Raw genomic sequence first — 18786 nt, forward strand, 5'->3', positions numbered from 1 at the left:
AGGTGTCCTCCCGGAGTACAGCTATGATATTCTCCTTAACCAGTAGTGCAACTCCCCCACCCCTTTTACATCCCCCTCTATCCTGCCTGAAACATCTGTATCCCGGAATGTTAAGCTGCCAATCCTGTTCTTCCCTTAACCAAGTCTCTGTAATGGCAACAACATCGTAGTTCTTAGTACTAATCCAAGCTCAAAGTTCATCTGCCTTACCTGTTACACTTCTCGCATTGAAACAAATGCACTTCAGTCCATCAGACCTGCTCTGCTTAGCAATCCCACCCTGCCTGCTGTTTCTCTGAGTCTTACTGGCCCTACTCTCTGGCTCCCCTTCAGCTAATTCACCTTTGCTTTGGTTCCCATCCCTCTGCCGGGGAGTGAGAACCAATGTTCATCTGTAAATTGTTCAGGGTCTTCGCTCTGAGGGTGGGAAACAGAGGTTAATTGTTATCGCATCCCATCCTGCCTTTGGATGGGGGGCGGGGAGGGGGGTGGATGGGAACAATCATTGGGATTTTCACAGAGGAGCCTTCTTAATTGGCGAGGAGACAGGTTCCCTTTTGATTTGGGGAGCCAAGTGGTCTCTTGAAAGGCCAATGAGGGCTTTTTCATCTCAAGAGGCGTCACGGTAGCACAGTGGTTAGCACTGCTACCTCACAGTGCCAGGGAACTGGGTTCGATTCCTGGCTTGGGTCACTCTGTGCAGAGTTTGCATGTTCTCCCCGTGTCTGTGTGGGTTTCTTCCGGGTGTTCTGGTTTCCTCTCACAGTCTGAAAGACATGCTGGTTAGGTGCATTGGCCATGCTAAATGCTCCCTCAGTGTACCCGAACAGGCGCCAGAGTGTGGCGAATAGGGGATTTTAACAGTAACTTCATTGTAGCGTTAGTGTGAGCCTACTTGTCTCACGAATAAATAAACTTAAAAGGAGTAGGTGGCTGCAGGAAAGGGTAAGTAACAGAGGATTCAACATGGAGGCACTGTCTCACCAAACTTTTAAAAGCTTTCTGAAGGGACTGTTGCTGTGGGCAGATCACCACTGGTTGAGTGGCGTGGAACCTCTTTACAAGCAGCATGTGGCTGCTCCTGCAGTGCCTGCCTGGAGCACTGGCTCCCTAATCTGTCACCAGGTACCAGCCTCCAGGTTCCTGAACTGGTCCCTGGCAGTATGGAATTGGAGACTGACCAGAAAATTCCAGCTAACCTCCTTTAATTGGAGTAAAGAAGAAGCTTAACAAACCTGATTGGCTCCATGTGGCATGGGGAACAGAAAGGCCTTGGAGGCTCGAAGCTCTCCCATCCTTAAAATGGCCACTCTGGGACTGGTATTGGGAAAGCAGCACCAACATTTTCACCTCCTGTCCTGCCTTTGTTGGGCCCAAATTTCCTGCCTATTGAGTCAGGACTCTGTTTGGGAGTCACACAGTCCAACAGGGAGGAGGTGTTGGAGAATGATCGCAGAACTCAGTGATACAGAGGGATCTGGGTGTCCTGCTACATGAATCACTAAACATTAATATATAAATACATCATGTGCCCAATAAGACAAATGGAATGTTGGTATTTATTGCACAGGGAAATGGATATAAAAATGGGAAAATTTTAGCAGCAGTACAGAACCTTAATAAAACCGTCTCTGGAGTAATGGATAAAGTTTGGTCTCCTTATTTGAAAATGGATATAGTTGTGTTTCACACAGTTCAGAGAAGGTTCACTAGACCCATTCTTGTGATGAAGGGCTTATTTAATGAAGAAAGTTTGAAAAGGTTGCACCTTGACCCATTAGAATCATAGAAACCCTACAGTGCAGAAGGAGGTCATTCAGCCCATCGAGGCTGCACCAACAACAATCCCCATAACCCCACGTAGTTACCCTGCTAATTCCCTGATACTAAGGCCAATTTAGCATGGCCAATCAACCTAACCCGTACATCATTGGACTGTGGGAGGAAACCAGAGGAAACCCATGCCGACATGGGGAGAAAGTGCAAACTCCACACAGACAGTGACCCAAGCCAGGAATTGAACCCGGGTCCCTGCTAGCCACTGTGCGAAGTCTCACAACACCAGGTTAAAGTCCAACAGGTTGATTTGGTAGCAAATACCATAAGCTTTCGGAGCGCTGCCCCTTTGTCAGATGGAGACTGTGCCACCATGCCACCGATTAGAGTTCAGAAGAATGAGAGGTGATCTTATTGGAACATAAGATCCCTGAGGGGACTTGATAGGGTGGATACCCAGAGGATGATCCTCTTGTGGGGGGAGACTAGAACTAGGGGGACACAGTTAAAGAGTAAGTGGTTTCCTTTTTAAGATGATGAGGATATTTGTTTCTCTCAGAGTGTTGTTTAGCCTGTTTAATTCTCTATCTAAAGAGCAGTGAAGGCTGGATTATTAAATCAATTCAGGGCAGAGCAATGCAGATTTCTGGTAGACAAAGGGGTCAAGGGTTATGATGTGGGGTGTGGGGAGGCAGAATAAAGGAGTTGAGAACATAACCAGATCAGCCTGATCTCAGAGAATTGTGGAGAAGCCTCAAAGGACTGAATAGCCGACTCCAGTTCCTAAGTTCTGTGTTTCAAATGGTTTCTCTTGTAGGGAGCTATTAGTAATGATATAGAAAAGTATCTCCACATCATAGAAAAGTAATACAGTGTTCTATTTAATAAGCTTTTTATTAATGAGAGCCACGAGTGGAGAGATTTACACCAGATTGCACCATTTGCAACAGAGAATTGGAGGTGAACAGCAATTCATAGTTCAGCTTTGAACAGAGGAAGCAGGCAAACATGAAAAGGAGAAGTGGGAAATATCAGAGAGAAACTATCTTCAGTTTGAAATGTGATTCAGTCTCTAACTGGGCTGAGGTGTCACTACATCAATCTCAATCTCTGACACTGAATGGGAGGCTTTCAGATCCTTGCTCTGATTGGTGAGTGTCAGTTCTCGAATTTGCATGGCTGTCCTTCCTGTTGTGAATGGCTCTATAACTGGCTCCAATGGGCAGCTGCTGCCACACTCAGTCACACACACACTCACTGAAGGGAGGCAGCAAGCTCACTGGCACAAAGGATGTGGACCTGGTGTTTTTTCTGCTCTCTGGCACTGTGTCTGGGCTGTAAGTACAAACACTGAACTCTGCTCCTGCCGCTGCGGCAAACGGGGGGCTTGGAATCACTTTCAGACAGTCAATTTATAATGTTTAATCTCTGCTCTCTTACAGATGGACAGACTCAGACTCTGACTCAGCCTCCAGACCTGAGTGTGAAACCGGGAAACACGGCCACACTGGACTGTAACATTGGAACGGGTGATAGCAATAGACTGAACTGGTACAAGCAGACCCCAGGAGCAGCTCCTCAGTGGGTCCTCAGCTTTTACCACTCATGGAGTGCCCCGAGCTATGGATCTGGGTTTAGCAGCGACCGTTTCACATCGACAGCCAACAGCGGCCACAACATTTACCAGTTAATCATAAAGAACGTGGGGGTGAATGATGCTGCCGTCTATTACTGTGGAAAGTGGGTTTCCTCGAGCAGCAGCTATGTGTCACCGTGACAGAAGGTAAGACAAAAACTGGCAACAGTAAGTGTTATACAATTAATGACTTTGTGTTCGGTAAAACATTGTAAAGTTTTACATTTCACCAAATCACTTTAATTTTGCCCTTTATGCAATATTTTCCAATTGATATAATTTAATAATTGATAACAATCTGAATCTCAGTGGACAGTATTGAGCATCGGTGACATTTTACTGTCAGCATGTGGGTGTTGCTGTGAGTTCATTCCTTACTGTCCCACACCAGCAGGAACACTGGGAATACATGAAGCCTGATTAATGCTGGACTGCAGAATCTGAAACATGTTTTCTGTCTGATTTCCAGGATCCGGGATAACTGTATGGACTGAACCCTAAAACACCACACTGTGTGGGTGTTCGGCCAAGGGACCAAACTCTTTGTCGCAGGTAAGTGGCTGGAAATTCTCTCCTGCAGAAACTAGCTGTGTGAGTTTAGACATTTGGAAATGAATGAATAATTCAAACTCAGTTATTTCTTAGCACCTAGTTAAATGTTAATTTGACACATAGTGCTATTTCCATGCGTAGTCTCCAGCAACAGACTGACGAACCAGAAACACAGCAATAATTATTAGTGTGGTATGTCTGAATTTTGCTTCCTGACACTGTCTCTGAATAATCATGCTGCTGGACATCAGCACTCTTTCTATTGACAAGTGCTCTGACTTTATGCATTCATTTCTGATCTTCCATATCGGTGGCTGTATTTTAAATAATAGTTGGTGCAGATAGAGTTTTGATCAGGAGGTGTTGCAGTTTCTTCAATCACTAATGGTGGGCAGTGCTGGGGAAAGTGTTAAATTGTGGTCTTCTCTCCTGGTTCAGCTGTTTTGTTGATGAACTGCAGGAACACTATTCACTGTTACGTGCGCTGTGGTGAATTAAATCTAAAGAAAGGAATTCACTGCATGCAACCCCTTTTTAAAGTCCTAAAGTGTTTGACATTGAAGTCTTTACTTCTGAAGGGTGGCAACTAAAGAGAGCAGCAAGTTAATGCACAGCAAGATCCCACACACCACAGTGTGACCAATCACCAGGTTCATGATAGGATTATTTGAAAGAATACTGGCCAGGACACTGACAACAATGTCACGGGGTCTTTTTGCATCAACCTGAACAAGCAGTCTGTTAGAAACAAAAGCAACGCTGTCATCATATCATACTCACTCTGTACTCCCCAGAGGTGTTGGCCTAAACATGGTCTTGATTCCATATTTCTTGCACTCAGTTCCTTCCCTCAACCCATTTTCCCTTAAATATATCGATGATTAATCGGTGCCATTTCCTGATCTTGCTCGGAGCTGCAGAATTTCCACTTTCCACCGGCCACATGGTCCATTTCCAACTCTCTCCTTCCTTTCTGTAACTTCTCCATCTCTATTTCTGAGCAAAGGTTATCAAACTAATATCCAGTATAAACCCAATTACTCCCCAACATCCCACAAGTGTAATGTAGGGCTCTGTTCCATTCTCCCAGTTTCTCTGTCTCTGTGACTCTTCTCAGACCTGCCATACCAATACTTATATTTCTTTCCTTCCCCCCCATCCTTAACCAAGAATTCTGCCACCCCCAGCAACACATCAGTTTTTAAAATATATTTTACATTTTTAACGCAATAAGATGTCAGAAGGTAAATGACAGGAGTATTATCAAAGAAAGTGTGTTGCAGAGCATCATAAGGAGATCTTGGGGTCAATAGGTTAGTTTTAAGGAACTTCACGCTCAATGTTCCCTTCCCACCTACCCCATTTGAGAGGTTCCTGACTCTCTCCTCCTCAAACTTACCCAGGTCATGCTGGAACTCATGGGAACGGTGAACCCTCCCAGCTCTCCCCAATTGACAATTCCTGCCTGATTAGATGGGACAGGGAACATCAGTGGGTCATTGACCCATGAGTAGCCAAACCTGTCCTCATCTCCCACCCACAACCCTTTCAGTGGGGTGGGAGGGAGGCTGGAAACATAGAAACATAGAAACCCTACAGTGCAGAAGGAGGCCATTCGGCCCATCGAGTCTGCACCGACCACAATCCCACCCAGGCCCTACCTCCACATATTTACCCGCTAATCCCTCTAACTACACATCTCAAGGACAATTTTTAACCTGGCCAATCAACCTAACCCGCACATCTTTGGACTGTGGGAGGAAACCGGAGCACCCGGAGGAAACCCACGCAGACACGAGGAGAATGTGCAAACTCCACACAGACAGTGACCCGAGTCGGGAATCGAACCCGGGACCCTGGAGCTGTGAAGCAGCAGTGCTAACCACTGTGCTACCGTGCTGGAGATGGGGGAGGAGGCACTGGGGGAGTATGTTCAGCATCAGAACCCATCCAATTAGATTTTCAGAGGCAGTGAGCACTTAGTTTTTGTTGGGAAGTGGAATCCAGTATCTGTGCTCTCCCTGATCAGGGATGCTGAGATTGAGTGAAGTGTCCCTGCTACACTGACTGAGTTCAACAACTCTACACAGACTGGGGATAGTATCTGACATCTGGAGGTTAAGATCCCCCAGTGAGTGATGCTCTAATCCACAGAGTCAGCAGAAGAATCCTAAATAATATCTTCCACATCAAACTGAGTACTTTCTATTCCTAAACCTTTGCCAATTAGGGTAATGTCCGCTCACTCAATGAATTTCTAGAGTCCATTATAGGAAACTGAAACCTTTCACTGGAACTTCTTTTAAACTCGAAACTAAGTTGAATTTTTCTCTAACAACTTGTTTTCTCTGGTTCTGATTACAGCTCAGCAACTCCCTGATCCTTCAGTGAAACTGCTGGGACCTTCAGCCGATGAGTTATCCACTAAAGGAGCCGGCACGTTAGTTTGCCTGGTCAGCAAACTGTCCATGGGCTTTGCTGCGGTCAGCTGGACAGTCGATGGGAGTCCGACGAGCAGTGATGTCCAAACCAGCGTGGCGTCGCGGAACTCAGACAACACCTTCAGTCTCAGCAGCTACCTGACAGTCCCTGGCAGAGATTGGAGCAGTGGGAAGGTATACTCCTGTTCAGTTCAACAAGGAGCAGCTTCAAAAACAACCGCAAGCGCCTCACAATCCAACTGTTAAATAGATGGAAGTTTCATTGTGTCAGCTTCCTGAGTAATTAGAATCACTTTATCTTCCTCCACCATTATCCACCCTCTACCCTGGTACCTGCTGCTTTTCATGTTTTCCTTTGCTTTGTCTGATTCTGCTGTATCATTTGAGTTGTTTGTATCTGAGGCTGGTTTTGTTCAATCTCTCCCATGGCAAGAAGCTACACCAGGGTTAAAGTGATCAGTTGCTTAGCTCCAATCAGGAATTTGAGTTGAAAATGTGTTGTTTGCCCAGCAGCCGTGCCAGATTTAATGCAAGTTTCTTCTCTGCAGCAGCTGGGCAATGACTGTCACTGAGTGTAATTTTCAATAAAGTGAATGTGTGCAGGAAATATTGCCGTGTGTGTTCTGTCACTTTGTGCGCATCCGGATCCCTGACTGATGAGGCCAGGACCTGATTTCGGTGAGATTTGGGCAGGGAGATGACAAACCTTCCAGAGGAGAGATGACGGGGGAATTAATATTCATATTGCAAATACGGAAAAATAAATTAATGGAAACGTAGAAGTAACATTGGGTGCTCATTTTTAATGATGTGGAGATGCCGGCGTTGGAGTGGGGTAAACACAGTAAGAAGTCTAACAACACCAGGTTAAAGTCCAACAAGTTTATTTGGTAGCAAAAGCCAATAGCTTTCAGAACAGCTGTTCCTCCGTCAGGTAACTCCCACCCACCTGACGAAGGAACCGCCTGTTCCAAAAGCTAGTGGCTTTTGCTACCAAATAAACCTGTTGGACTTTAACCTGGTGTTGTTAGACTTCTTACTGTGCTAATTTTTAATCCAGGGGAACAGAGGTCAATAACAAAGTGTAATTATTGAACCCACACAGATCATTGGCGAGCTCATAGTTACAATAGTGGCTGTGATTTTCCCGAGTATCATAATGATGAGAATACAGGAGTGATCCACGCTGGTCTGTCCGGCATGTTCCGGACCACAATCGGCACACATTCAGTCACTTTTTGCGAGGGTGGTGAGTGCCCTCCAATGGGTCCCTTCATGAATCCCCCCATGCTCCACCACTTAAAGACCCCCGCCCCCTTCATTCTCCACCCCTGCACAATCAGCTCCACACAACCCTCCTGCATAGCCTCAAGTCAGACCCCACCCCCTCTCAGGCTCCACCTCTTGGCACTGTCCCTGGCACATTGGTACTACCAGGATGTCAGATGGGCACTGCCATGGTGCCAGGTGGGTACTACCCAGCCCTCTCCCTGACCACCCAGGGCTTCAATGGCCTCTGAGTCCCTGGTGTTTAGAACTATGATGTTGTTGCTATTACAGAGACTTGGTTAAAGGAAGGACAGGATTGGCAGCTGAACGTCCCAGGATACAGATGTTTCAGGGGGGATAGAGGGGGATGTAAAAGGGATGGGGAAATGGCACTCCTGGTGAAAGAGAATATCATAGTTGTACTGTGGGAGGACACCTCAGAGGACTCATACAGCGAGGCAATATGGGTAGAGCTCAGGAATAGGAAGGGCGTAGTCACAATGTTGGGGGTTTACGATAGGCTGCCCAACTGCCAACGGGAGATAGAGGAACAGATATGTAGGCAGATTTTGGCAAGGTATAAAAGTAACAGGGTTGTTATGGTGGGAGATTTTAACTTCCCCGATATTGACTGGGACTCACTTAGTGCTAGGGGCGTGGATGGGGCAGAGTTTGTAAGGAGCATCCAGGAGGGCTTCTTGAAACAGTATGTAGATAGTCCAACGAGGGAAGGGGCCAAACTGGACCTGGTATTGGGGAATGAGCCCGACCAGGTGGTCGACATTTCAGTAGGGGAGCAGTTCGGGAACAGTGACCACAATTCAGTAAGCTTTAAGGTACTGACGGATAAAGATAAGTGTAGTCCTCAAGTGAAGGTGCTAAATTGGGGGAAGGCTAATTACAACAATATTAGGCAGGAACTGAAGAATGTAGATTGGGGGCAGATGTTTGAGGGCAAATCAACATCTGGCATGTGGGCGGCTTTCAAGTGTAAGTTGATAGGGATTCAGGACCGGCACATTCCTGGAAGGATGAAGGATAAGTATGGCAAGTTTTAGGAACCTTGGATAACGAGAGATATTGTGAGCCTAGTCAAAGAGAAAAAGGAGGCATTTGTCAAGGCTAGGAAGCTGGGAACACATGAAGCAAGTGTGGAATACAAGGAAAGTAGAAAGAAACTGAAGTAAGGTGGGCTAAAAGGGGTCACAAAAAATCATTGGCCAGCAGGATTAAAGAAAATCCCAAGGCTTTTTATACATATACAAAGAGCAAGAGGGTAGCCAGGGAGAGGGTTGGCCCACTCAAGGACAGGGGATGGAATCTATTCGTGGAGCCAGAGGAAATGGGTGAGGTATTAAATGAATACTTTGCATCAGTATTCACCAAAGAGAAGGACCTGGTGGATGATGAGTCTGGGAAAGGGTGTGTAGATAGTTTGAGTCATGTTGAGATCAAAACGAAGGAGATATTTGGATTCTTGAGAAACATTAAGGTAGATAAGTCCCCAGGATCTGATGGGATATACCCCAAAATACTGAGAGAGGTGAGGGAGGAAATTGCTGGGGCCTTGAGAGAAATCTTTTGTATTCTCACTGGCTAAAGGGGAGGTCCCAGAGGATTGGCTAACAGCTAATGTTGTTCCTTTGTTTAAGAAGGGTAGCAAGAATAATCCAGGTAATTACAGGTCAGTGAGCCTAACGTCAGTGGTAGGGAAATTATTGGAGAGGATTCTTCGAGACAGGATTTACTCCCACTTGGAAATAAGTGGACGTATTAGCGAGAGGCAACATGGTTTTGTGAAGGGGAGGTTGTGTCTCACTAACTTGAACAAAGAACAAAGAACAATACAGCACAGGAACAGGCCCTTCGGCCCTCCAAGCCCACGCCGCTCCCCGGTCCAGGATTGAATCCTGAATCCAGGATCCCCGCCCAATTTTCCAGCCTATCTACATACTAATATCCTATCCACCGAGCTGTCCCTCACAGCTACGATGCTTTGTTCATCACAACCTATTAGCTCACCCCCACCCCCCCATTCCAGACCATGTGATCTCCAGGGAGAGGCGAAAACCCAGAGTGAAAACCCCAGGGCCAATATGGGGAAAAAAAATCTGGGAAATTCCTGTCCGACCCCCTGAGGCGATCGAAACGAGTCCAGGAGATCACACTGGCCCTGATCGGAAAATGCTTCCCAATCCTATTCATTTCCACTTCCACGAACACCATATGAATTCCCTGCCCCCGAGACAGGTTCCCAACTATCCGCAGTCTCGCTCTGTACTGGCACCAGCAAGTTGATCATAGAATGAAGCCTTGAAACGAGAAACAAAGAACAATTAGCCCGCGCCGCTCCCTGGTCCAAACTAAACCACTCTTTTGTATCCCTCCATTCCCACTCCGTTCATATAGCTGTCTAGATAAGTCTTAAACGTTCCCAGTGTGTCCGCCTCCACCACCTTGCCCGGCAACACATTCCAGGCCCCCACGACCCTCTGTGTGAAATATGTCCTTCTGATATCTGTGTTAAACCTCCCCCCCTTCACCTTGAACCTATGACCCCTCGTGAACGTCACCACCGACCCGGGGAAAAGCTTCCCACCGTTCACCCTATCTATGCCTTTCATAATTTTATACACCTCTATTAAGTCTCCCCTCATCCTCCGTCTTTCCAAGGAGAACAACCCCAGTTTCCCCAATCTCTCCTCATAACCAAGCCCCTCCATACCAGGCAACATCCTGGTAAACCTCCTCTGTACTCTCTCCAAAGCCTCCACGTCCTTCTGGTAGTGTGGCGACCAGAACTGGACGCAGTATTCCAAATGTGGCCGAACCAACGTTCTATACATCTGCAACATCAGACCCCAACTTTTATACTCTATGCCCCGTCCTATAAAGGCAAGCATGCCATATGCCTTCTTCACCACCTTCTCCACCTGTGACGTCACCTTCAAAGATCTGTGGACTTGCACACCCAGGTCCCTCTGCGTCTCTACACCCTTTATGGTTCTTCCATTTATCGTGTAGCTCCTCCCTACATTATTCCCACCAAAATGCATCACTTCGCATTTATCAGGATTGAACTCCATCTGCCATTTCCTTGCCCAAATTTCCAGCCTATCTATATCCTTCTGTAGCCTCTGACAATGTTCCTCACTATCTGCAAGTCCTGCCAGTTTTGTGTCGTCCGCAAACTTACTGATCACCCCAGTTACTCCTTCTTCCAGATCATTTATATAAATCACAAACAGCAGAGGTCCCAATACAGATCCCTGCGGTACACCACTAGTCACAGGCCTCCAGCCGGAAAAAGACCCTTCCACTACCACCCTCTTTCTTCTATGACCAAGCCAGTTCTCCACCCATCTAGCCACCTCCCCCTTTATCCCATGAGATCCAAACTTGATGGAGTTTTTCCAGGAAGTGACAAAAATGATTGATGAGGATAAGGCAGTGCATGTTGTCTACATGGCCTTTGACAAGGTCTCTCATGGCAGACTGGTGCAGAAGGTGAATTTGCATGGGATCAGAGGTGAGCTGGCAAAACTGTCTCGATCATAGAAGACAGAGGGTAGCAGTGAAAGGGTGCGTTTCTGAATGGAGGGCTTTGACAAGTGGCGTTCCTCAGGGCTCAGTGTTGGGACCTTTACTGTTTGTAATATATATAAATGATTTAGAAGAAAATGTAACTGGTTTGATTAGTAAGTTTGCGGATGACACAAAGGTTGGTGGATTTGCGGATAACGATGTGGACCATCGGAGGATGCAGCAGGATATAGATTGTTTGGAGACTTGGGCGGAGAAATGGCAGATGGAGTTTAATCCAGACAAATGTGAGGTAATTTTGGAGTGTCAAATACAGATAGGAAATATACAGTAAATGGCAGAACCTTTAAGAGTACTGACAGGCAGAGGGATCTGGTGTCCAGGTCACTGAGAGTGGCAACACAGATGGAGAAGGTGGTCAAGAAGGCATATGGCATGCTCGCCTTCATTGGCCGGGGCATTGAATTTAAAAATTGGCAATTAATGTTGTAGCTTTATAGATCCTTAGCTGGGGCGCACTTGGAATATAGTGTTCAATTCTGGTCGCCACACTACCAGAAGGATGTGGAGGCTTTGGAGAGGGTACAGAAAATATTTACCAGGATGATGCCTGGCATGGAGGGCATTAGCTATGAGGAGAGGTTGGAGAAACTTGGTTTGTTCTCACTGGAATGACGGAGTTTGAGAGGCGACCTGATAGAAGTCTACAAGATTATGAGGGGCATGGACAGAGTGGATAGTCAGAAGCTTTTTCCCAGGGTGGAAGAGTCAATTACTCGGGGGCATAGGTTTAAAGTGCGAGGGGCATGGTTTAAAGGAGATGGATGAGGCAAGCTTTTTACACAGAGGGTGGTGGGTGCCTGGAAGTCGCTGCTGGGGGAGGCAGTGGAAGCAGAAACAATAGTGACTTTTAAGGGGCATCTTGACAAATACATGAATAGGATGGGAATATAAGGTTGTGGTCCCTGGAAAGGGAGCGGGCTTTCGTTCAGATGGGCAGCATGGTTGGTGCAGGCTTGGAGGGCTGAAGGGCCTGTTCCTGTGCTGTAATTTTCTTTGTGTTTTGTTCTTTGCCATCGCACCAACTCTCCGCTAGTGGAGACCAGTAGTGATTCTTGTGGGCCTTGTGCCGGATAGGAAGGTTGCGGGAGGTTGGAGGATCCGGCCAGAACGGCCGTTGCATTTTTAAATGCTAATTTAAACCTGCTAATCATCCTCGATTCAGTTGGTGCCATTATAAAGGGACCAGGACGATTGCAAACCTTTTGGCATCGTGTCCGCACGCTATTTTCCGGGATCAGCACAATCTGCGCCAGACACGGCGAGGTTGGAAATTTGCCCCCTGTGTGTCCAGTTTTGGGCACCTATTTTATGAAGGACAACTCGCTCCTGAGCAAATGGCGAAATGCAAAAGTAGATAAATTATTCACTAAAATCCAGACGGAGCTGAGGAAGAATTTCTTTTGCTGAATTTTATATTGCTCCCAATCCTCAGGCCTATTGCTTTTGCTTGCCAATTTGTATGTTCGTTTCTTGATTCTGATATTGTCTCTAATTTTCCTTGTAATTCATGGTTTGGCCACTGTTCCCTTCCCACTCTTGCGCCAACTATACCCATGCCCCTGGTAAGAGGGGGCGAGATTGCTGCTTAGCCCCTGAAGGAAGGAGAATTGGAGACCCTACCATCACTATCCACAGCTCCAGATTACAGCACACATGTCAAAGTCATTTGCCACAGAAACTCTGACTCAGATTTCAGGTCAGTGGTGATCTCATTGAATGATGGAGCAGACATGATGGGCTGAATGGTCTAATTCTGCTGCTATGTCTTATGGTCCTTGGTGATGCCGGTTAGCTCTCCCGTCCCGGCTGGGGTGGATCTGGGGCCTGGCTCCTTGCCCAGAATGTGGCCCAGCAAATCTGCTCTGCCATTGAATGAGATAGAACATAGAACATTACAGCGCAGTACAGGCCCTTCAGCCCTCGATGTTGTGCCGACCAGTGAAACCAATCTAAACCCCTGAGATGACTGCTCTGAAATGATAATCCTCAACTCCTCTTTCCCACCTTATTCCCATAACCCTTGATTCCCTTACTGATTAAAAATATGTCCATTTGAGCTTTGAACATACTTAAAGTTCCAGCTTCTACAGCCCTCTGTGGTAAAGAATTCCACAGATTCATTCCCCTCTGAGATATCGAACTTTACTTCTGGTCATTTTCCTTTGGGATCTGTCCCTTTAAATCCAGGTGCTGTCCACAAGCAGTTTAAATGGGAATGTCTGCACTTTGGAGCAAATGGATTAATTCTGAATTCCAATTGCTGTCAGAGAGAGAATTACATAACTAATTGGATATTATATACTTTAGCCAGGAAAATCAATATTGCAAAATCTCCCAGGGAGACGGATCTCAGTGTTCTGCAGGGGAAACTGCACGGTTCACAGCTCAGACTTTTTTATTTCTGAATTTTAAGATTTAGTTGCTGCTCCAACATCCAGAATTGGATGAGGGGAATTTGTCCAATTAAGCGATTGCCTTCCACCCAACATTCTCGGACCACAAACTTCTTCCGTTTCCCTGGTAACGGGCTCATGTTGACTTTACTGTTCAGAATCACAATGTCCTCTCTGACTCAGAATTGAATCACAAACTCCACATCCATCCATCAGTAAGACTGGGTACTCCTCCCTCTGCAACATCAAATGTGTCTGTTCTTGCCTCAGCTCATCTGCTGCTGGGAACCTCACCCGAGGGTTTGTTACTTTTCGACGTGACTTTTCTTCATGCTTTCCTGGGCAGGGATGAGATGCCCATACATTCTTTACACTTTCAGCCCACTGGGCTCTAACCTTCCTCGGAGGCACCAGCTTCTCGGAGCTCCCTCCCCGTTCACGCTCAAGCTCCAGAGCGCCCAGCTCAAAGCGGGCGAGGATTGGCAGGTTGGACACTCCGGCATCATTGGCACATCTTGCAGAGTTTTCGTGGCAACATTTCTCCTGTAAGTAAGTGCAGAGCTCCATTGGGTATTCAACCCTCCACCTCCAGCACCTTACCATGCTGCCCCCTCTTCACCCCCGCAAGGCATGCGGATGTCCCATCCCATTTGTACACCTGACTCATTGATGGAGCCAGGTCTTCAGATTTCAGATTGCAACTATGGACGGGCACTCTTCCTCAGTCCCTCACACTGGATAAAGCCCATTCAGAACTCACTCATGCTAAACACAGAAGGTCATTGAATCTTTTGCTGTATCCATGTGCACCGGACCAGGTCATGCCCGCTGACCTCAGCTGCCACCTCTGCCCAGGCCTTCTTGGTTTCATGTGGTGCCCTCCTGCTTCCATCCCTCGGTGTGAGGATGTCCCTCCTCCACAGGGCACGCAGAAATCATTTGAGAGGCAGTGGGGTGGGGTATACTGCCCACCTGAAGTTCCCTCCCGCCTGCTGTCTTTCTGCTGCTGCAGCCGCCATGATCAGACTTCCCTCTGCCTCCTCCATTATCTTCAGCAGCCTCTGACAGCCGCCATTAAACTTTATGCCGGGCCGCTGGGCCAAATGCCCACTGCATGCCTACCCCTGCCAGCCCTGCTGACCCACTCTGGACAAGTCTCACAATAGTCAGCATGCTGGTCAGTCAGTGTTTATCACTTTCCTTCATTGACCTCAGGATCACTGCGCACACACGTTAAATTCAGGCCGTAATTATCTTCCGATCTGTTTCTAATGAAGATAAGGAGCAACGAAAGGAGGATGAGCAACATTGAGAGATACACATCACCCAACTGACAACGATTTGCAGGTTAGGTCGATTGGCCGTGCTAAATTGCCCCTGAGTGTCCCATGATGGGGGATGAGCCATGGTAAATGTGTGGGTGGAGGAGAGAGCCTGGCTAAGATACTCTGTCAGAGATTCAGTGCAGACTTGATGGGCTAAATGGCCTCCTTCTGCACTGTAAGGATTCTAACTGACAGAGCAGGAGTCCAAGTGAAGAGCGGGAACTGTACGGTTTGTATTGTCTGCTCTCACAACACATATTCCCCGTACTGCAAACAACAATAACAACAACTTCCATTTATATAGCACCTTTAACTTAATGAAACATCCCATGATACTTCACAGGAGCATTATAAAACAAAATGGGGGAAATTCCCCCGTCCGACCAGCCACAGGAATTGTAGCGGACTGGGGTGGGGGGGGTGGTTGTGGAGGCGGTGGCGGAGGGGGGGACCCCACAAATGTCCATTAACTACGGGCAGGATTTTCCGGTTTGGAGTGAGAGCGGCCGGAGAATCCCACCCAATATGTCACTGAGCCACAGAAGGAGATATTGGGTCAGGTGACTAAAAGCTTGGTCAAAGCACTAAGTTTTAAGGAATGTCTTAAAAGAGGAAAAATTGTGGCAGGGAACTCCAGCATTTGGGTCCTGGGCAGCTGAAGCCTTGGACACCAATGGTGGAGCAATTATTACTGGGAATGGACAAGAGGCCAGAGTGTGTGAGGAGAAATACTATTCACATGGGTATAGTGTCCTTCCATAGGGTGATCAGCAAGAAGGTGCCACTACAGTCATATGTTTTATGGTCAATTATGTTGTCGGGTAGCTCTTGGTACCTTTTGTCCATGATGTGGAGATGCCAGCGTTGGACTGGGGTGGGCACAGTAAGAAGTCTCAGGACACCAGGTTAAAGTCCTCACACTTTAGGTGACTCACACACCTGAAGAAGGAGCGACACTCCAAAAGCTTGTGCTTCCAAATAAACCTGTTGGACTTTAACCTGGTGTTGTGAGACTTCTTACTGTTCCTTTTGTCCACCTAGTGGGAACATCAACTTCTCTGTTTTCCAACACCCTGGCCGGGATTTGCCAGCCACGCTCACCCCAAAACCAGAAAATTCCACCTGAGGTCAAAGGACCGTAACTTGGTCCGTGCTCCCCCCCCCTCCCCCCCTCCCACCCACCCCGCCCCTGCTACAATTCCCATGGTGGAGGAGACAGGAAAATTCCCCCCTCTTGTTAACTTGAGACAACAAATAAAATAGTTGAATGCGTTGTTTATAGAATGATCCTTTTTATATTAATAAATAATGAAGCTTAACAATAACTCAGCAGAACAGTAATAACAGTAATAGCTATGAAAACAGGAGCACTAGTAAAACAGGTTTCTCTTGCAGAACACTCGCTTGCTGCCCTCCAAAACCCGCACATGCTCAGAACCCTCAACAGATGCCAGTAAAACAATTCCATAGGAGGAAAGTCTTATAAGAACACTCTGTACTCAAAATGACGTTCTGTAACACACTCAAACTGATGTCTCTCCACAGGGTGCAGCATAAGTTAACAAGTTGTATGTTTAGTTAACTCCAGGATTATATGTCCATTATGGGACGTGAATAATATTTCTATCATTTGGGAAAATGAATATTGCTGTCTGACCATTCCTGAAGTCCAATCTCTGGACAACTCTGGACTGTGGAAAGGAACGGAGCTGTCACTGGAGAGTCAAATTCTCCCACTCGTCCAGATAGCTTTCCAGGTCAAAGCCGTGATAGGTAGATGGTATTTCTTTCCTGGACTCACAACGTGCTTTAAGCTATCCCAGTACATGAGGAATACAATCGAAAAAGAAGTTGTTTCAGCAGAGAGTAGCACTGGCAGCTCACCAATATTTCTGTGTTGTTCAACCACCTGGATTCAGCTGGTTAAACTCCAGCAGTACATCTGAAATCCTGAAGGTTTGTCTATTGCCACTGGCACCTAACTTAGGTGGATATGGGTAAGTGAGGTGTTCCTGCAGGGAGAATGTGAGGACCCCATAATCAGGTGACTCTTAAGTTGGGGCGGTACGGTGGCACAGTGGTTAGCACTGCTGCCTCACAGCGCCAGGGACCTGGGTTCAATTCCTGGCTTGGGTCACTGTCAGTGTGGAGTTTGCACATTCTCTTTGTGTCTGCGTGGGCTTTCTCTGGGTGCTCAGGTTTCCTCCCACAGTCCAAAGATGCGCAGGTTAGGCCATGCTAAATTGTCCTTTAATGTCAGGGGAACTAGCTAGGGTAAATGCATTGGGTTATGGGGATAGAGTCTGAGTGGGATTGTAGTCGGTGTGGACTCAATGGGCTGAATGGCCTCCTTCTGCACGATGGGATTCTAAGTTTCAAAATTTTTAAGTAACGGAAAATGAGTTGATTGAATTACTGAATTTTCCGACATCGAACCAACCAGAAGAAAACTGGTACATGGGGAAAGACCATCGGGTGAGGCACAAGATGGCTGCCAATTATCGCTGGACTGATACCAATGACATTGGGAACTGTGTCTCCTGAAGAATAATTCTGGGACAGTCCAGATCAATAGTGTCACCAAAGCAGCTTTGGAGATGGTGGTGATTGTCTGCTGTGCTGCCCTTAAAGGGCACCAAAGCAGATTTGAGTCAGACCTGACTCAACATTCCTTAACCTTCTGGAAATTAACTTCCTATTTTTGACTAAAAACAAAATATAATTCTGATCAGTAATTTTCCTTCTCTTTATGAGAGTTTATAAAGAATGTTGATCCAAAAACTGACCAGGCCACAAACCACCCCCAATACTGCAGAATGAAGCCTCTTTAAACAATGACGTGTCCGACCGTTACTGAAATGGGTGGAGCTGAAACTGAGACATTTGTATGTGTTGGAGTAAAATGAAGATATGTCGAATTTGTCTCTGTTCTGGACAGTCCCTCTCCTTAAAATAACATTGCACAGTTCCTGCTGGGACCCAGCTGTTAGTTATTATCACCCAGCTAACCACACTGAAAGCTGATTGGTTGAAGCTGCTATCTCAATGCAGTTTAGCTTCAACCAATCTCCTTCAACATTTCCATGAAGTTTCTGAATCCATGGAAATAACGTATTGTATCAGTAAATCTTATTCAGGAGTTAGTGCAATAGCGTTCAGTGTTTCCATAGTCAGTAGCTGGTTAATGGCAGATTAAATTTAAAGTTTATTTATTAGTGTCACAAGTTGGTTTACATTAACACTGCAATTAAGTTACTGTGAAAATCCCCTAGTCGCCACAGTCCAGTGCCAGTTCAGGTACACTGAAGGGAGAATTTAGCATCGCCAACGCACCTAACCAGCCCATCTTTTGGACTGTGGGAGGAAACCGGAGCACCCGGAGGAAACCCATGCAGACACAAGGAGAACGTGCAGACTCCGCACAAACAGTGACCCAAGCCGGGAATTGAACCCATGTCTCTGGAGCTGTGAGGCAGCAGTGCTACCCACTGTGCCACCTTGCTGCCCTACAGTGCCACGGTGCCACCCTGTGCCACTGAAGTTAAATCTTCAGCCCTTCTCTGTTATGCATGTTCACTCACTGGCAATGCCAATAGAGCAAGATTGTCTAAACGTCATCTGAGGGGCTTCGTGGGCTGGATTCTCCCTCCGAGGGTGGGAAATAGAAGTTGGGATTGTTATCAAGTCCCAGTCCCTCCATCCCGGGACGGGGCTGTGGAATGGTGGGTACATTCTGGCTGGGCTCTTGTAGTCGAAGCTAAAGGGGTCTTGCAACTTGAGAGGAGCTG

The 18786-nt window shown here is 46.8% G+C and overlaps 1 protein-coding gene across 1 annotated transcript; it reads left to right on the top strand.

Moving 5' to 3' along the window:
- Positions 1-2958: 2958 nt before the first annotated feature.
- On the top strand, positions 2959-7006 carry LOC144479469 (immunoglobulin lambda-1 light chain-like). The gene is made up of 4 exons (XM_078198168.1): positions 2959-3113; positions 3219-3537; positions 3924-3964; positions 6329-7006. The coding sequence occupies exons 1-4, from the start codon at positions 3068-3070 to the stop codon at positions 6649-6651; spliced, it is 729 nt and encodes a 242-aa protein (XP_078054294.1). The 5' UTR covers positions 2959-3067; the 3' UTR covers positions 6652-7006.
- Positions 7007-18786: the final 11780 nt, after the last annotated feature.

Source organism: Mustelus asterias, chromosome 26 (assembly GCF_964213995.1).
Source record: "Mustelus asterias chromosome 26, sMusAst1.hap1.1, whole genome shotgun sequence".
NCBI lineage: Eukaryota > Metazoa > Chordata > Chondrichthyes > Carcharhiniformes > Triakidae > Mustelus > Mustelus asterias.

Excerpts from the sequence above, each read along its gene's own strand:
- LOC144479469 (XM_078198168.1), top strand. The coding sequence starts at position 3,068 with ATGTGGACCTGGTGTTTTTTCTGCTCTCTGGCACTGTGTCTGGGCT. Across the intron at positions 3,114-3,218 it reads TCTGGCACTGTGTCTGGGCT|ATGGACAGACTCAGACTCTG; the intron begins GTAAGTACAAAC and ends GCTCTCTTACAG. Across the intron at positions 3,538-3,923 it reads TGGGTTTCCTCGAGCAGCAG|TGTGTGGGTGTTCGGCCAAG; the intron begins CTATGTGTCACC and ends AAAACACCACAC.